This window comes from Python bivittatus, unplaced genomic scaffold (assembly GCF_059951505.1).
Source record: "Python bivittatus isolate LINGU-HERP-01145 unplaced genomic scaffold, Pbiv_v1 ctg000850_np1212, whole genome shotgun sequence".
Taxonomy (NCBI): Eukaryota; Metazoa; Chordata; class Lepidosauria; order Squamata; family Pythonidae; genus Python; species Python bivittatus.
The window spans coordinates 30,973,500-30,990,795 of record NW_028277112.1 but is presented as its reverse complement, the minus strand read 5'-3'; the positions used below and the strand labels follow the sequence as shown (position 1 = coordinate 30,990,795).

General features: G+C 36.6%; 1 protein-coding gene across 1 annotated transcript in view; it reads left to right on the top strand.

The window, feature by feature from the left end:
• SPIN1 (spindlin 1) overlaps window positions 1-17,067 on the top strand; it is a 60,673-nt gene extending 43,606 nt beyond the window's left edge. The window contains exons 3-6 of the mRNA XM_088130454.1: window positions 1,056-1,104; window positions 2,265-2,518; window positions 8,806-9,039; window positions 13,535-17,067. Coding sequence (XP_087986580.1) covers window positions 1,056-1,104; window positions 2,265-2,518; window positions 8,806-9,039; window positions 13,535-13,734 — 737 coding nt within the window. The 3' untranslated portion in view covers window positions 13,735-17,067. The remainder of the gene's footprint in view (window positions 1-1,055; window positions 1,105-2,264; window positions 2,519-8,805; window positions 9,040-13,534) is intronic.
• Window positions 17,068-17,296: the final 229 nt, after the last annotated feature.

The following is a 17,296-nucleotide window of genomic DNA, read 5'->3' as shown; positions in this document are numbered from 1 at the left end:
AATTCTAACAATTCTGGAATAATAGCCAAACAGTAAAACTGATAGGATTGCATGGAAAAAAAAATCTCATTTGGTATAAAGACTAGGTTACTTTTAGCAACCACATACAGGTTGCAAAAACACAGTATCTGTCTAAAATCGACATTGTCTGGCTCTTTTCAAATAAGAAAAGATTTCAAAAGGATAAATGCTTATCTATGGTTGGCTTGTTCTTTTATAGGTCAAACTTATGTTATGTTTGCAGAGATGATATGTAGGAACCAGGTTCATAGGGTACATAACAGTCCATAACAGATTTCCTAGAACATGACTAATCATCACTATATACAAGGCAGTTGTGGGATATGTTTTATAAATAATCTTCTATAATTTCTGGCTTTATCTTATATTTTTATTGTGACCATGGAGGTAACCCGAAATATTCTTGATCTGTAAAAATTGATACTTCTTTTACCTTTGCTAGTTAGAACTTTAGCAGTATGAGAACCAAAACTGAGAAGTCTTTTAAAAACAGCTATGTAAGAAAGTTGTCTTACCAGAATATTTGTCTTAACTGAGAATATAATTCAAGTTTAAAATCCCAATAATATCCTTGAAATATTTTTTTCTGTTAGAGGATCTAAGCAAGACCAGATATAGATTCTGTCTCCTGTCATTGGAGACTGACAACATTAAGGGAGAGAAAAATAACAAATATTAACACTACCTGGCAACATGAATGTTAAAGCACCACGCTTTATTTACTACAATTTCATCTGATAACTCTACAGTTTATAAAAGAGGAAAGGTCATTCATAACATTGGGATAGAAAACACCTGATGTGTTGCTATATTCAGGCAAGCCTAGTTTTGAATCTTGAGCACCAAGATATCTTTGGGGAGAGGAGTAACAGTTTAATTCACTGAGGTTGGTTTAAATTAGGATAAATTGGATTTGAGTGATGTGCTCTGTGTATAACCACAGCAAATGCTCTGCAAAATAAGAATAAAGTCTAAACTTGCCCATCGTGCAGCTTTGCCTCATGTCTTAGTTCTTTTTTGCTTTTTTCTTGTAGGGCATGCAGGTGTCTCTGCCAGCATGATGAAGAAAAGAGCTTCCCACAAGTAAGTAGTGTTGTCATTTTAATTCCACACTTTCCATTTTTATGAAGGAGCTGCAGTTATAGAGCTTTGGGAAGAGGAACTGTTCGTTGCATGATCTGCAAATGTTCTGCTCTTCGAGAACTGGTTATCTGGACATTTGAAGACCTTATTCTTTATCTAACATTGTATTTCAAAAGGGAAATTTGGAGAGGTCAGCCCACTTGTGGAACATTCTTTGGGCATTATGAGAAGATGTTATCTCCTCTTGTGTTCTCTTCTGTAGTATATCAGCTTTATCGTGTGGTCCTTGCACAAAAGAATGTAAGGAACGTGGAATATGGGCTGTTTAAGATGAATGATAAGGTTATAGAGTTGGAAAATATTTTTTATCCCATCCCAAACTGTTGCTTTATGATAATTTTAGCAAGAGATGAACCAAACTGAATTTAAGTTAACAGACATCAGTTATTCAGGGTAAGAGTTGAAAAGTTTTTCTACGCCTTTAAAATCAAGTCCCATAGGCTCAAGATATTTCAGCACAGGAACACAAGGCTGTTAGGTTTTCCAAAGCCTTGGCTGCAATTCCTCATATACACAAAGTTGCCTAGAGTGTTTCCCAGCCCTGGGAGTTTTTTTAGTGAGAATACAAGCCTCCTTTCAAGTTGCAGGGTGGTAATAGGGGAAAAAAAATGTTTTTTTAAATGAATACAAGAAATGTTATGCTTTTGGAGCCCAAGGCTCAGTAGAATCTATATTTTTGAAACCAGATAGGTAAGATAAGTTTATGTATGTTACAAAACATATATTTCTAAGGAAGGACTAATGTTTCCTTGGTCCAGGTCAGAGCTCTACATTGAAGTGGAAATTTTCTGGAGTTCAGTCAGAATCTACTTCTGGGATAATTCTAGAATTATGAAATAGCTACCGAATGATCCAAGACATCATCTCTCAAATGAGGATATACTTCGAAGGAGACAGAGTCACAGTATCATTTACTGAATGTGTTGCAAATCTACTGTGTACTTGTCTCATTCTTGAAAATTGTGTGTGTGTGTGTGTATTAAATAACTAAATTTCTTAATAGGAAAGACTAGTCAAGTATGAGATGCTTCATATTATACAACATAATAAAAATTTTCAACATTACATTTACATCTTAATGGCTTTATATATAAATACAGAAAGCATCGAAACAACGTGGGACCAAGCAAACCTATTTCTCAACCACGAAGAAATATTGTAGGCTGCAGAATACAACATGGATGGAAAGAAGGGAGTGGGCCTGTGACACAGTGGAAAGGCACAGTCCTGGACCAGGTTCCTGTAAACCCTTCTCTCTTCCTTATTAAATATGATGGATTTGATTGTGTCTATGGACTAGAACTGCACAAAGATGAGAGGGTTTCAGCACTTGAAGTCCTTCCAGACCGAGTTGGTAAGTATTTTGATGAAGAGGTTGGGTATTAATCATCAAGGGTGGTTGTACTGCCATAGGCTATAAAAGTGAATGAATAAAGATTTTCTGCAATATGAAATACTGGATAGAAAAGTTTGCTAATTTAAAAATTATCCCCACATGGCTTTCATGGCAGCTGTCAACTCTACAAAGTACCTGTTTAAAATGCAAAAATAAATATTTTCATACCCCCCACAGAGCAGCAAATTAAAATATAAAAAATTGTCTGGCAAATTACAGAAAAACTGAAAACGCAAACCAGTTTATTAAGAATCGAAGCCTATCCCTTCTGCTCAGTTCTCATTGAAATAAATGTTTACCAAGTTCTCCTAGTGGACCTTTTCAAAGATGGGCTTTACACAATCAAGAAGTCCAGTTTTTGTCAGTAAGCTAGCTTCTGTGAAAAGCACTTCCAAGTAATATTGATTTAAAAGTTGAGTGGTTGTGGTAGAATTGAACAAGCTTGAGAAAAGCCATTTGTTTTATTTATTAATTTATTATAAATTCTGTTCTTGCTTAATATAATGCTTAAGGGGACTAGAAATACAAAAATTAAAGCAAAAACATTTTAATCTATCAAACATATCACACTTCTGAGTCTTTATCTGCATGCAGATACAAGTGGACGGCATATGTATATTTCTTAGACCACTTTAACATAGTCTCAACAAGACTCTCAAGTTAATAAGCAGACTGTATTGTCGAAGGCTTTCACAGCCGGAATACGATGGCTGGTGTTGGTCTTCCGGGCTGTGTGGCCATGTTCTGGAATTTTTGTTTCCTAACGTTTCGCCAGCATCTGTGACCAGCATCTTCAGAGAGCAGGAGCACAGACAGGAGCAGTTCTCTCCTGGGCACAGACCAACACCAGCCATAATAAGCAGACTGTTGCATTTTAAATTAATTTTCAAGTAGTCTTTGAAAGTAGGTATATATAGAACACATAAAAGTTTTCATCCTGGAAACTCTAAGAGTCCTATTAATGTTTTTATTTTTGCTATTACCATCCTTTTAAAAAAAAAAAAAAATCTGTAAGCCAGCCTGCCTTTATCCACAAACTGTACATTGTAAGAGCAAATACTATACAGTGCATTCGGAAAGTATTCAGACCCCCTTCACTTTTTTCAATTTTGTTATGTTGCAGCCTGATACTACAATCGTTCAAATTCATTTTTTTTCTCATTAATCTACACTCAGTATCCCATAATGACAAAGTGAAAACAGAATTTTAGAAATGTCTGTAAATTTATTAAAAAGAAAAAACTGAAATATCACATTGGCATAAGTATTCAGACCCTTTGCAACAATGCTTGAAATTTAGCTCAGGTGCCTCCCATTCCTCTTGATCATTGCTGAGCTATTTCTACACCTTGATTGGAGTCCATCAATAATCAAATTAAATTGATTGGACATGATTTGGAAAGGCACACACCTCTCTATAGAAGGCCTCACAGCTGACAGTGCCTACTGTACCAGAGCAAAAGCCATGAGGTCAAAGGAACTGCCTGCAGAGCTCAGAGACAGGATTATTACAAGGCACAGATCTGGGGAAGGCTACAAAAAAATTTCTGCTGCACTGAAGATTCCCAAGAGCACAGTGGCCTCCATAATTCTCAAATGGAAGAAGCTTGGCACAACCAGGACTTTTCCAGGAGCTGGTCGCCTGGCCAAACTGAGCAACTGGGGGAGAAGAACCTCAGTAAGAGAGGTGACCAAGAACCCAATGGTCACTCTGACTGAGCTCCAGAGATCCTGTGTGGAGATGGGACAAAGTTCAGAAGGACAACCATCACTGCAGCCCTCCACCGATCTGGGCTTTATGGCAGAGTGGCTAGACGGAAGCCTCTCCTCAGTGCAAAACACATGAACGCCCGCTTGGAGTTTGCAAAAAAGCACCAGAAGAATTCTCAGACTGTGAAGAACAAGATTCTCTGGTCTGATGAAACCAAGATTGAACTGTTTGGCCTCAATTCTAAACGTTATGTCTGGAGAAAACCAGGCACTGCTCATCATCTGCCCAATACCATCCCAACAGTGAAGCATGGTGGTGGCAGCATCATGCTGTGGGGCTGTTTTTCAGCAGCAGGGACTGGGAGACTGGTCAGGGTTGAGGGAAAGCTGAATGGAGCAAAGTACAGAGATATCCTCAATGAAAACCTGTTCCACAGCACTCAGGACCTCAGACTGGGCCAAAGGTTCACCTTCCAACATGACAATGATCCTAAGCACACACCCAAGAGAACACAGGAATAGCTTAGGGACAACTCTGTGAATGTCCTAGAGTGGCCCAGCCAGAGCCCTGACTTGAACCCTATTGAACATCTCTGGAGAGACCTGAAAATGGCTGTCCACCGACGGTCCCCATCCAACCTGATTGAGCTTGAGAGGATTTGCAAAGAAGAATGGCAGAAAATCCCCCAATTCAGGTGTGCAAAGCTTGTTGTGTCATACCGAAAAAGACTCAAGGCTGTAATTGCTGCCGAAGGTGCTTCAACAAAGTACTGAGTAAAGGGTCTGAATACTTATGCCAATGTGATATTTCTTTTTAATAAATTTGCAGACATTTCTAAAATTCTGTTTTCACTTTGTCATTATGAGGTACTGAGTGTAGATTAATGAGAAAAAAAATGAATTTGAACGATTGTAGTATCAGACTGCAACATAACAAAATTGAAAAAAGTTAAGGGGGTCTGAATACTTTCCGAATGCACTGTATATATTAAAAAAAAACTAAAAAATGAAGCATAAAAATTTAATCAGGAAGCAATTTAAAAGAAAAAAAAAAAGAGCCACTTTGGTGAAGTGGTACAGGTGCTGGCCTAGAATCCAGAAGACTCTGAGTTCTAGGCCTCCCTTAGGCATGAAAGCCAGCTGTGTGACTTTGGGCCAGTCACTCTTTCTCAACCCAAACCACCTCACAGGATTGTTGTGGGGAAAACAGGAGAGGAGGCAGGAGTATTAGGTATGTTCACCACCTTGAGTTATATATAAAAAGGGTGGGATGATATTATTATTATTATTATTATTATTATTATTATTATTATTATTATTATTATTACAATCAGCCAGATGTTTAGACTGGATTTCACATTTTTGTCCACTTATCAAGTCCTTCCCAAGGACCTGGGATAGGCAGATGTTGTTTAATAATATTAAAGGTATCATCACAGGATGTAAGCTGTTCCAAGTAAAGCTGCCTTTTGCAATTAACTGATGGTGATTTTGTCAATGCCAGTGGTGTTCAAGTGGTGCTCCAGATGTTTTGGAATTGCACCCAAGGCACCTATTTTGTTGTTGTTGTTGTTATTTTGAAAAAAAAAACATTTTTTTCTCCATTTCATTGTTCAGTTGTTAAGTCGTGTCTGACTCTTCGTGACCCCATGAACCATATCGCGCCAGGCCTTCCTGTCCTTCACTGCCTCCCTGAGTTTGCTCAGTTTCATGCTCATTGCTTCAATGATGCTATCTAACCATCTCATCCTCTGCCGTCCCCTTCTCCTTTTGCCTTCCATCTTTCCCAGCATCAGGGTCTTTTCCAAAGAGTCCTCTCTTCGCATTAGGTGACCAAAGTATCTGAGCTTGAGTTTCATTATCAATCCTTCCAATGAGCAGACAGGCTTGATTTCCTTTAAGATTGACTGGTTTGACCTCCAAGCAGTCCAGGGGACTCTTAAGAGTCTTCTCCTGCACAGTTCAAAGGCATCAGTTCTTTGGCGCTCAGCCTTCTTTATGGTCCACCTCTCACAGCCATACATTACTACTGGAAGAACCATAGCTTTGATTATGTGGATCTTTGTTGGAAAGGTAACGTCTCTGCTTTTTAATATCCTGTCTAGGTTTGCCATGGCTTTCCTCCCAAGGAGCAAGCGTCTTTTAATTTCATGGCTGCAGTCTCTGTCTGCAGTGATCTTGGAGCCCAAATAAATGAAGTCTGTTACTGCTTCCATTTCTACCCCTTGTATTTGCCAGGAATTGATGGGTCCAGATGCCATGATCTTAGTTTTTTTAATGTTGAGTTTCAAGCCAGCTTTCGCACTCTCCTCTTTCACCCTCACCAAGAGGCTCTTTAGTTCTTCTTCACTTTCTGCCATTAGGGTGGCATTGTCCGTGTATCTGAGGTTGTTGATGTTTCTCCCTGCAATCTTAATTCCAGCTTGTGATTCTTCCAGCCTGGCATTTCTCATGATGTACTCTGCATATAAGTTAAATAAGCAGGGTGACAGTATACAGCCTTGTCATACTCCTTTCGCTATTTTGAACCAATCGGTTGTTCCATGACTGGTTCTAACTGTTGCTTCTTGGCCCGCATACAGATTTCTCAGGAAACAGGTAAGGTGGTCTGGTACCCCCATCTCTTTAAGAATTTGCCACGGTTTGTTGTGAGCCACACAATCTAAGGCTTTTGCATAGTCAATGAAGCAGAAGTAGATGTTTTTCTGGAACTCTCCGTGATCCAGCGAATGTTGGCAATTTGATCTCTAGTTCCTCTGCCTCTTGGAAACCCAGCTTGTACATCCAGTAGTTCTCGGTTCATGTATTGCTGAAGCCTAGCTTGTAGGATTTGAGCATAACCTTGCTAGCATGTGAAATGAGCGCAATCGTGCGATAGTTTGAGCATTCTTTGGTATTGCCCTTCTTTGGAATTGGAACGTAAACTGACCTTTTCCAATCCCATGGCCACTGTTGCGTTTTCCAAACTTCCTGGCATATTGAGTGCAGCACTTTAACAGCATCATCTTTTAGTATTTTAAATAACTCAGCTGGAATACTATCATCTCAGCTAGCTTTGTAATGCTTCCTAAGGCCCACTTCACTTCACTCTCTAGGATGTCTGGCTCAAGGTCAGTGATCACACGAGCATGGACATCAGGGACATTAAGATCTTTCTTGTACAGTTCTTCTGTGTATTCTTGCCACAACTTCTTAATCTCTTTTAACCCGTTTCATTACAGCCATGTAATTCCTTGAAAGTGTATATCACTTTGACAAATGTTCAGTGAAGCACTCTATGAAAGCTGTTTCACAAAGAGTATGGCCTCCCATCCCTAAGAGCAAAGTGAAACAACTATAAATAGCCACAGTTCCCAACTTCCCCCCTACCCCTACTTAATCTGAATTCTCAGTGTTCTTGGCATTCTGTACAGTGCAAATATAATTGAACTTTTGGTGGAGCGGTGGCTACAACCACAAATGACCAAATCAGAAATTGGAATTTGTAAGTTATGTATCTGGACATCATATTATGATCATACAGCTTCGTTTGATGAGCTACTTTGAAGCCCTCCATGATGGATATGATTCTCCATATTTCTAGATTTCTCTCTGTGTATGATTACCCATATATAAGTTCTTCAGTGGATCTCTGATAGCAACCTGCCTTACCTCAGGCAATATAGATACCCATGGCAAGAACTGTATATAGTCCCAGTAGTCTAGTATAATGCAGAACAACAGAGTATGATTTACTGAAGGCAGCCTATCTTCGTTTATGGGAAATCACTGTAAGATTTAAGGATGGCACCTCCATAGATACCTATAAATAAAGACTTACTGGTAAACCATTACTTAATAAGAAGCAGGATGGAGATCCCTCCTGATCTGATTAGATGTGCTGGTATATTCATTGGACCATTCAATCCAATTTACATGCTCCCTTTGCAGTTCAGAGTCCGTAATGACTGTTTCTAATGAAATACCTCAAATTACAATCACATTCATTAAGCCTTACTGAATCCTAAATACTGATAATATAATTCAGTAAGATGCTTTAGAATGTTACCTAAGACTTTTGCACAGTCTTGGTCACTTTATTTGAATTTCAGACCACTTTGCTCCATCTCTAGTATTTACCTTTTTCACTCAGCAATGAGTCTTAATAGGCCTGGACTAAACTGTTCTAGACAACGAGGTCAATATTTCCCAACAATAAAATTCAATAAAGATTTCATGGCCTCTTCTTTGTTATTGAAGTCATCTCTAAAATTGAAGCTTATTGAGCACTTAATACAAATTTTTACTTTAGTTAATCTAATTAGAATTGTTTTCTTCGGCTTTTAAATGTGATTGCTGAACACCTTTCTTGCCTAAATCTCATACAGATAATTTTTTAGTAAGTTAATCTTGAATAGAATCTTGAATAAAATAAAATATCTAGCTTTGAAGTCAAGAAAATGCTCAATTGCTACATTCATATTATTTTTCTGGCATCTTAAAATAGAGTGGGCATGGTTTATAACATTAACCAAGCATTGAACTGTATCTTTCAGCTTCGTCTCGGATCAGTGATGCCCACCTGGCAGACATAATGATTGGCAAAGCAGTAGAGCATATGTTTGAGACAGAAGACGGCTCAAAGGATGAATGGAGGGGAATGGTCTTGGCTCAAGCACCTATAATGAAGACATGGTTTTATATTACCTATGAAAAGGATCCTGTCTTGTACATGTACCAGCTCTTAGATGACTATAAAGAAGGTGATCTCCGTATTATGCCTGATTCTAGTAAGTTGATCCATATTTGATCCTCTATAAAAAATCAATTTAAAATTCTTGAAGTTTGGTAGAATATGGGGGTTTGTGGATAAATTTGAAGAATTTATTCTTGTGAATTGACCTCAGAGCTAGACAAAGCAGAGAAGAACAGAAAGCATTCTTCAGCATAACTAAGACTTGTTGCATGTTTTGAATGTTCTGAGGGCAAAATGAATCTCCAGGTTTCCATGACAAATACTTAATTGGAAGGGAAGGCAAGAGAGAATTGACTTGTACAGTTGGCAGTATGGCATGTGAATAGTTATCTAGATTGTGTTTAAAGTTCTTCAATTTGTATTCATTTTCCTTTACAGAATATAATTTTATCACCTGTGTTCTATAGATCTTACATCCAGTTATAGGAAAACTCAAATCGCACTATTTGGGAACATGGGAAGATGAGACCTACAAAAAAAATATTATGTAAAGGAATGTAGCACTGATCTTGGGGAAGGTATAAGAGAACCATTAAGGGGGGAAGAAAGGAGGAAGTCATTAATGGGGACTTGTAGAAAACCTTACACAGTCCTATGCTAGAAGGAAGAGTGAGAAAGAAACTCAAAATAGTCTTGTCTTAATTTTGTTTAGTACAAGATGGGACAAACTTGGACACGCTTTGAAGATTCTATTATTTGAACTTACTACGATAAAGAGCTTTCCTGGAATCCTTGTCATGTCTATTTTGTGACCTGCCCTACCTTAAAGGGCTAACAACAAAACAAGAATAGTAGTGAGGACATGAATAGCCGAACCAGGGGAGGGGGCAGTAAAGGAAGAAGGGGACTCTGTTGAAAATAAATGAAGTATGGCAGCACTGTTACTGCAGTTAGCACCATCTAGCTTAGTGTTTCTCAACCTTGGCAACTTTAAGATGTGTGGACTTCAACTCCCAGAATTCCCCAGTCAGCCATGCCAGCTGGGGAATTCTGGGAGTTGAAGTCCACACATCTTAAAGTTGCCAAGGTTGAGAAACCCTGATCTAGCTGAACTTGGCTGATCTTCAAAAAGCAAAGCAGAGTTAGACATAGTACTTCGATGGAAGATCATCAGATGTTCTAGGGCTATCAACACAATTGGAAAGATGAAAAGTAGTGCTAGAAGGTAATGACAAACCATTTTTGCATTATTGCCAAGAAACAATGTAGACATGCCCATTAAGTCACCAAGTGTTGAGCTTAACTCATAGCAGACTTTATTCAGAGAATAATACAGTGTGACCTTACCCAGAATGGGAGAGAGAAAGCAGGAAAGATGTAAGCATTCTTTGCAAAAATGACTATGTACTTTGTGTAATGGGAGCATGTTAGAGGTGTTCTCCTGAAAGAGAAACATTATAAATTTGAAAGAGTAATAGGGACCAGGAGTCACTTCGATCTTGCGTTCAGGTTCGCCTTGAAGCATCACCAGTTTGCCTTTGTTGATGCAGATGTTTTATGTCTTATTGTAATGCAATCATTTGTAACAGTATCAGCAACACTTCCTCAAATTCCCACAGTTCTCAAAAAATTAGCCACCTTTTTGTTGCATTTTTGTTGTTGTTCAGTCGTTAAATAATTTTGATACTTTCTTCACAGTATAAGCATTATAATTGCAAAGTGAATGGTTTTCTTTAGTCAGTGACTTCATCTTTTATGATTTCTTAAAGCTATATTTGTCATGCTTTAGGATTATCCATGAGGTGTTGGGCTTGACTCCCAGTGTACTTTCAAAGATAAGTCCGCTAGCATTTAACATTCTGTGTTTGCCATCAACTTCTGTGGCTTAATTTCTAGTGGGATATTTCAGCTTGAAGATCATGGTGGAAAGACATCCCATTATTGCACTCTCTTTCAGCTGCATACAAATTGGCCTCCTTTATTGCAAAGTTTCCTATGGCTAAAAAAAGATTACTATTCAAAGACTTCACTGTTTATTGGGTCAGTTTGAAGCTTAAAGGGAGAGAGGGAAATATTAGACCTACTGCCATGACTTTTTAGAGGCGTACTACATTTGATTAGAGTATTTGTTATGTTAAGAAATTACTGTTTGGGAGTTGCTGAATCTTTCCAGTTCAGTTTAGCTCAATTTCTTTTTTTTCCAGTGTTCCATTTTTACATCAGCCTTCAGTCTTTCCTGGAAATTTACATACATACATACACACATACATATGCATTTTTGTGTGCATTTTTATTTGTGAATTGCATTGCAAAATAAAGAAAAATGTGAGAATCCAGTTCAGGTATGTATGGATGTGTGTGTGTGTGTGTGTGAGAGAGAGAGAGAGAGAGAGAGAGAGAGAGAGAGAGAATGTTCACATATATGCAGAGATTTACCTACCATCCCTGCTTGGAGAGTAAGGGAATCTTGTGCTCATTGTTTTAAGCAGAAGCATCTGCAAAGGGGCAAATGATGAAAGCAGCAGCACAAGGGAACAAGGTTTTTTTTAATCATAGTCTGTACTTAAAGCATCCAGAATTGTTACAGCAACAGTAATTTTTTATGGATATCTTCTTACATAGTTATTATATATAATTCATAATATTGAACTGGCAGCTTAATTTGTTTTGGTTTTCTTTTTTACTAAATTAGAATATTTTTTTTTAAATGTAGATGACAAAAGGGAACAAACATACAGACTGCACACTTTTTAACCATCAAAATAATACATTCTATTTACAAATAGGCCTATCTAACTCTTTGTCAAAGACAATTATGGTCTTACAATTGTTGGTTATGTTTGGGAGATTAAGCACTTTTCATTTGGGTATGGATGAAATAACTTCATGTCCAAGAGGGGGAAGTTTTCATTACTGAGGCTGAATACAATTCTGTGACTAAGAACAATAATTTGGTGGTTGTATATTTTGGAGAGGCATTAAAGCAAAAAATAGAAAGTATTGTAAGCATATACTTTCTTAGGACATGAAAATTGCCTTTGCTTTGATTACTTTAACAATAATAAATAATCTTATGTTAGTGGAATGGTTATTACTCCAAAAACATAATGTTATATAATTTTAATTTTAAAAAAATACAATTTGGAAACAATAAATTCCTGTGTGTTCTATTATACTAAATGCACGTTTATTGTAATATAGTTACCTATATTATCCAGGTTTTAATAAATTGATTCTTTGTCCATTAATGCTTCATTTTTATTAGCATTTCAGACTCTTTGGCCAATGACATAGCTAAGGCACAGGTTAAACATACATGATCTTCAATATCTTTTTGTACAATACCAACATAGTTTACAGCATTTTAATGTGTTATATATCTTATCAAGAACAAACTTTGAATATGAAGTTATTAGTTTTTCTAAAAAAACATTGAATTATATTATGAACATTTTGTATGCTATATACAGCTAACAAGAAAAATCAGCTTAGGATCACTTTCTATTTATTTTCTAACCTAGACATTATTTTAACCCATGTTAAATATTGAATTTGTTGAACTATTCACTCAGCTGATCAAGCTTAATCCATAGTTTGTTTCTATCAATAGAATCAAAAGCTGCAGGAAAATCCACAAAGGCAACATATAGTTTCCTGTGGGTGTGTTTTACATACTTATTTATCAGATGATCCAATACAAAACTCTGATCAGTTGTTGAATATCCTGCTCTAAACCCTGCCTGTTCCTCTGCAAGGACATTGTTATCGATGACCCAGCCCTCTAATTTATTAGCTAGATGTTTTGCATAAATTTTAGCTGTGATATTAATTAGACTAATTGGTCTATCGTTCTCTGGGTGGCTGTGATCACTTTTTTGGTATATTGAGATCACTATGCTTATATTCCAACCGTGGGGAAGTTGGCCAGAAGAATTGCTAGGGTTAGGGTTCACTCTGGGTTTAAAGGAGGCATTCATTCATTCATTCATTCATTCATTCATTCATTTATATTTTAAATTTAGATACTGCCCATCTCACAAAAAGTTACTGTGGGCGGATCACAATAAAGCTGCAATAAATATTAAAATACAATAAAAACAATATAAAATACAATAAAAATAGAATAAAAACCAAACACATACACAAATAATATTTTGGCTACACTGTGCTGCATGAAGTAGAATATATTTACCAAGGCTGCATAGTTATTCATTTGAACAAATGTTTAAAGACATTAGCCATTCAATCCATCTAATTAGCTATTTGATGAAATTCTAGGAACATCCATTCAGTCTACGTGTGCCATAAATATAGCTTTTTTCCCCCCCAAGGTGCTTGAAATGGATCTCTAAGATAGAGATAAATTGGGTAAAAGGGGCACTATTTCAATAATACATTGCTAGTGTTTTATTTTCACTTTGTAAAGAGGCAATTTCTGTTTTGGTCAAAAATATTTTGCCCTCTGCTCACCAATAAATAAGTCAATAAATTGTTACTGGTAACATAGATAATTGCCATGAAGAAATGGACTTACAAGGGAGTATTGTGTTAAATACTGTTGTGTCTTAACATAAATTTTGTCTTTTCAGATGATTCACCTCCAGCAGAGCGGGAACCTGGAGAAGTTGTGGACAGCCTAGTTGGAAAACAAGTGGAATATGCCAAAGAAGATGGCTCAAAAAGGACTGGCATGGTCATTCATCAAGTTGAAGCCAAACCCTCTGTCTATTTCATAAAGTTTGATGATGATTTCCATATTTATGTCTATGATTTGGTGAAGACATCCTAGACGCCACCATGCAAACTTTTGCCAAACTTGTGGAACTTTCAGTGTAAAATTTGTAGACACAGAAGACTTAACTGCTTTCCAGTTTATTTGAAAGCTTAAATGTCCCTGCGAGCCCACAATCTGTGCCAGGAAAATTATTCCATTGTGAACTATACAAATAGACTTTGATGTGAACATGACACATTTTATGTAGGGGAATTCCTTTTCTTAAAGGAAGTCTTGTGGGGGGGAGGGTATCTGGAAGAAGTTAGGACAAAAAAACAGCAGCTGCAAATTCAAGCTGTGTAAGAGAACCTAGCAATGAAATCATTAATCTGATTTTCCCCCCAATTATAACTTTCCCTTGGCTTTTCACTTAACTTTTCAACTGCCACATGCAAGTGTAGCTTGATATTAAATTGCTTTCCTGTATGTAACATTATGTTTTCTTGTATTAAACATATTACGTCCTTGTTTTGGGGGTTTGGGCAGAGATGATTAAAACTATTTTAAGCAGTGTTAAGGAGTGCCTAAACCAATTAATATCAGTGTCCTATGTTCCAGATACTATTAAGCTTCTATTAAATGAGAATGCTGTACATTTTAATTGCAGGAAAATAGAACATGGTATACATGTGATGCAGTTGATGAGACAAATGCAGAGCGAATGTTTATTCAAATCTAGGACCTGGATAAAATTAAAGCAAGGATGCCTTCAGTTCTCAATATTGTTGTTGTAGGAATTTTTGTTAACTTTTAGCAGAACCCAGGTGCTTGGTGCCGTAGCAGCTTAGTCATTCATGTTAACATTAAAGAATACTACACAGCAACTATTGGGTGTCTATCAAAACTAGCAACTTAGATTCTTGTATGTGGACTAAAATCTGTTACATATAACGACAAACCTCACGAAAGAGTCCTCATACATTAAAGGCTTGTCTTACAGAGAAAGAAAGTCATTTGTTGCCTTCTATTTTGATATACTGCATTCCTTCTTGTTTCATTATGTTCTGTTAAAGAAGGCTTCTACCTTTTTTTCTCCTGGCCTTTCTTCTTGGGGTGAGTCCAGGCAAGACGTACAATTCCAACCTGTTGTCGCCTTTTGTGCTGTACATTGTATTTGCTTGAGGTATGCTGTTTAATGTGAACTTCATTAAAAGAACACTAAGGTTCTGCATGCTAATGGTGCACTATCTAACGAAAGCTAGGCAGTCTCCATGGTTCAGTCATCTGCAGCCGATGATGGATGTAAATAAGCAGCCCGCAGCTACAGACTTCATTCTTGGATCATTTTTTTGTAAAGTGGTAGATTGGTGTGGCAGCTTTTTAAACTAATCAGTGGAAAAATATAACAGCAACAAAATTGAGGCAGGGCATTGCAGTTACTGAAGAACTGCTTTGCACAAGTAAATGAGAACCAAACTTTCTTGTTTAACTACAAGGTTGAAGAATTTTAAAAAGTGTTGCTGATCAGCTTTCTGAGGTTACGATTACCTCTGGTGTGAGTATGCATATTAAATTCCATGCGGTTTAAACTTTTTTTAGTTTTGCCTGAATTCATATTGTAGCCTTAAGGCTTGTGCCTCTTTATGCTCTTTAATGGTAATACTCACCGTATAAATACAGTATCTTAAAATCTCTTGACCATTGCTACTGTTGCTTTATGTCCAGTATTTCATCATGGGCAACCAAAGGCAAGCTGTTGTCTTTTCCATGAAGAGCTTTTCCAATGCAGTCTTTAAGCCCTAAGTACCTGAGTCATGATGTTCCTGTGTTCTTGAACAAAGTGAGCAGATTTGCAACCCAGTGTTTTTCATCCAGCAGATCTGTATGTTTTCTATTGACTCTTTAGAGTCCTGCATGTAAATCTCAAAGCTGAGCCTGGCTCCATGAGCCCAAGTTGATATTTGTGGCACAAGAATGAGTGAGTGTATTAAACATACACAAGAGAAAAAAGTAAATGTAGTACTTCGAATTGTGGGCTACATAAACAATAAATCCAAAGTATGTCTCAAGATACTTGCTAAGGATTAAGTAGAACGAAAATGTCACGTTCAAAGAGCTTGTAACGAGATGATTTCTGCAAGTCTCTTAATAATACACCACATTCTGCCAGTTTAGAGTAATCTATATTCTGTATAAATTTTATGGTTTTTTAAGTGTCCACATTGTCTGCTTTTTTGATAGCTTAGACCACCTTTTTCTGTTTTTGAGCTAGAGACTAATTTTACACCCTGCCCATCTGTTTTGGGCTTTGTTTTAGGCTCATGTTTCAGATCTGCATGCAGTGCTTGTCACCGTGGTAACTAAATGTTGGTTCCTTGTTCTAGGAATTCAACATTGGTTTCCAAGTTATTACAAGCTTGTGGTGGCACAAGCTATGGATCTGTGTATAAAAGTTACTGGCCTTTCTCCATTTACCTGCTGTAGTATTGTATATTGTGTGTTTTATGTGATGTCAGGCTGCCCTGTAAAATTTTAAGACAAAACTTAAATGCAGACCATCCCTTTTTTGCATGCTTAGAAGGTAGAATGTTCAATGTAAGAAAGTTAAAGTTGCATGTTAAAAAAATGTTTAGGTTTTTAGGTTTTTTTATTTTGTGTTTTTTGTGAATTTGCTTATTGTGCTGTTTTAATGGTGGTAGTAGGATTAAATGCACTGGTGAGGCAAACATAGTGCCAACAGGAGGTAACTTTCCAGTTGTATGTGTCATGCAGCGTTTGAAGGGACCATGTACTTTGCTCAAAAAGAAAAATTAGCTCAATTTAGTACTCTGCTTTTTTGTGCCAAATCCTAAATTATAATGAAGTGGAATCATATTAAAAACCCAGACAATAGTGGAAAAAGCTATTTTTGCTGGATAATTTTTAACTTCCTTAAATTGGTATGTTTTAAAAATTAAGACTTCTCCATGGATACATTAATTGCAACCATTTCAGAGAATCGAAAAAGAAAAAAAATCAACAGTTTGTGGTTCCTTGGAAATGCTGTGCTTTTTATATTTTTCATCATTAGTGCAATTTGGATGGTTCTTGCTATGTGTATAGTTCAAAGGTCTTCGTGTTCACATTTTAAAATTAGGTAAATGACTTCATCTCTAGAGCTTGGTTTCTTTTTTTATTTTTTAATGATGTAGACAGTTCCCTGTTCTCTGCATTTAGAAGTATAAACACTTTAAATCTTTAAATCTGTTACTTAATTCTGTAAGTAATTTTTATAATTATGATGTAACTCTATCCTTAAAACATTTAAAATAAACCCTTTATGTGCAACTTATGACTGTAAATCTTGTTCTCATAAGACAAATGTGATGTGTTCAAATTGAAGAGAAATTTCTTCCATTTTATAATTAAAATGAAATTTTAAAAAATCATTCCATTTTGTAATTAAAGCTATTTTAACAATGAACAATTATTATGCTGATAAATATTATTAGGCAATAATTTTTTAAGGATCCATCCATGGTGCAAAAAAAAAAAAAAAAAAGCATTTAAGTTAGATGCAAAGCTTCAGCAGTTGTGCTGCATTATTTAAATTGCCAAAACCAAACATCTGAAAAAGTAACCTGATAAGTGTTTCACT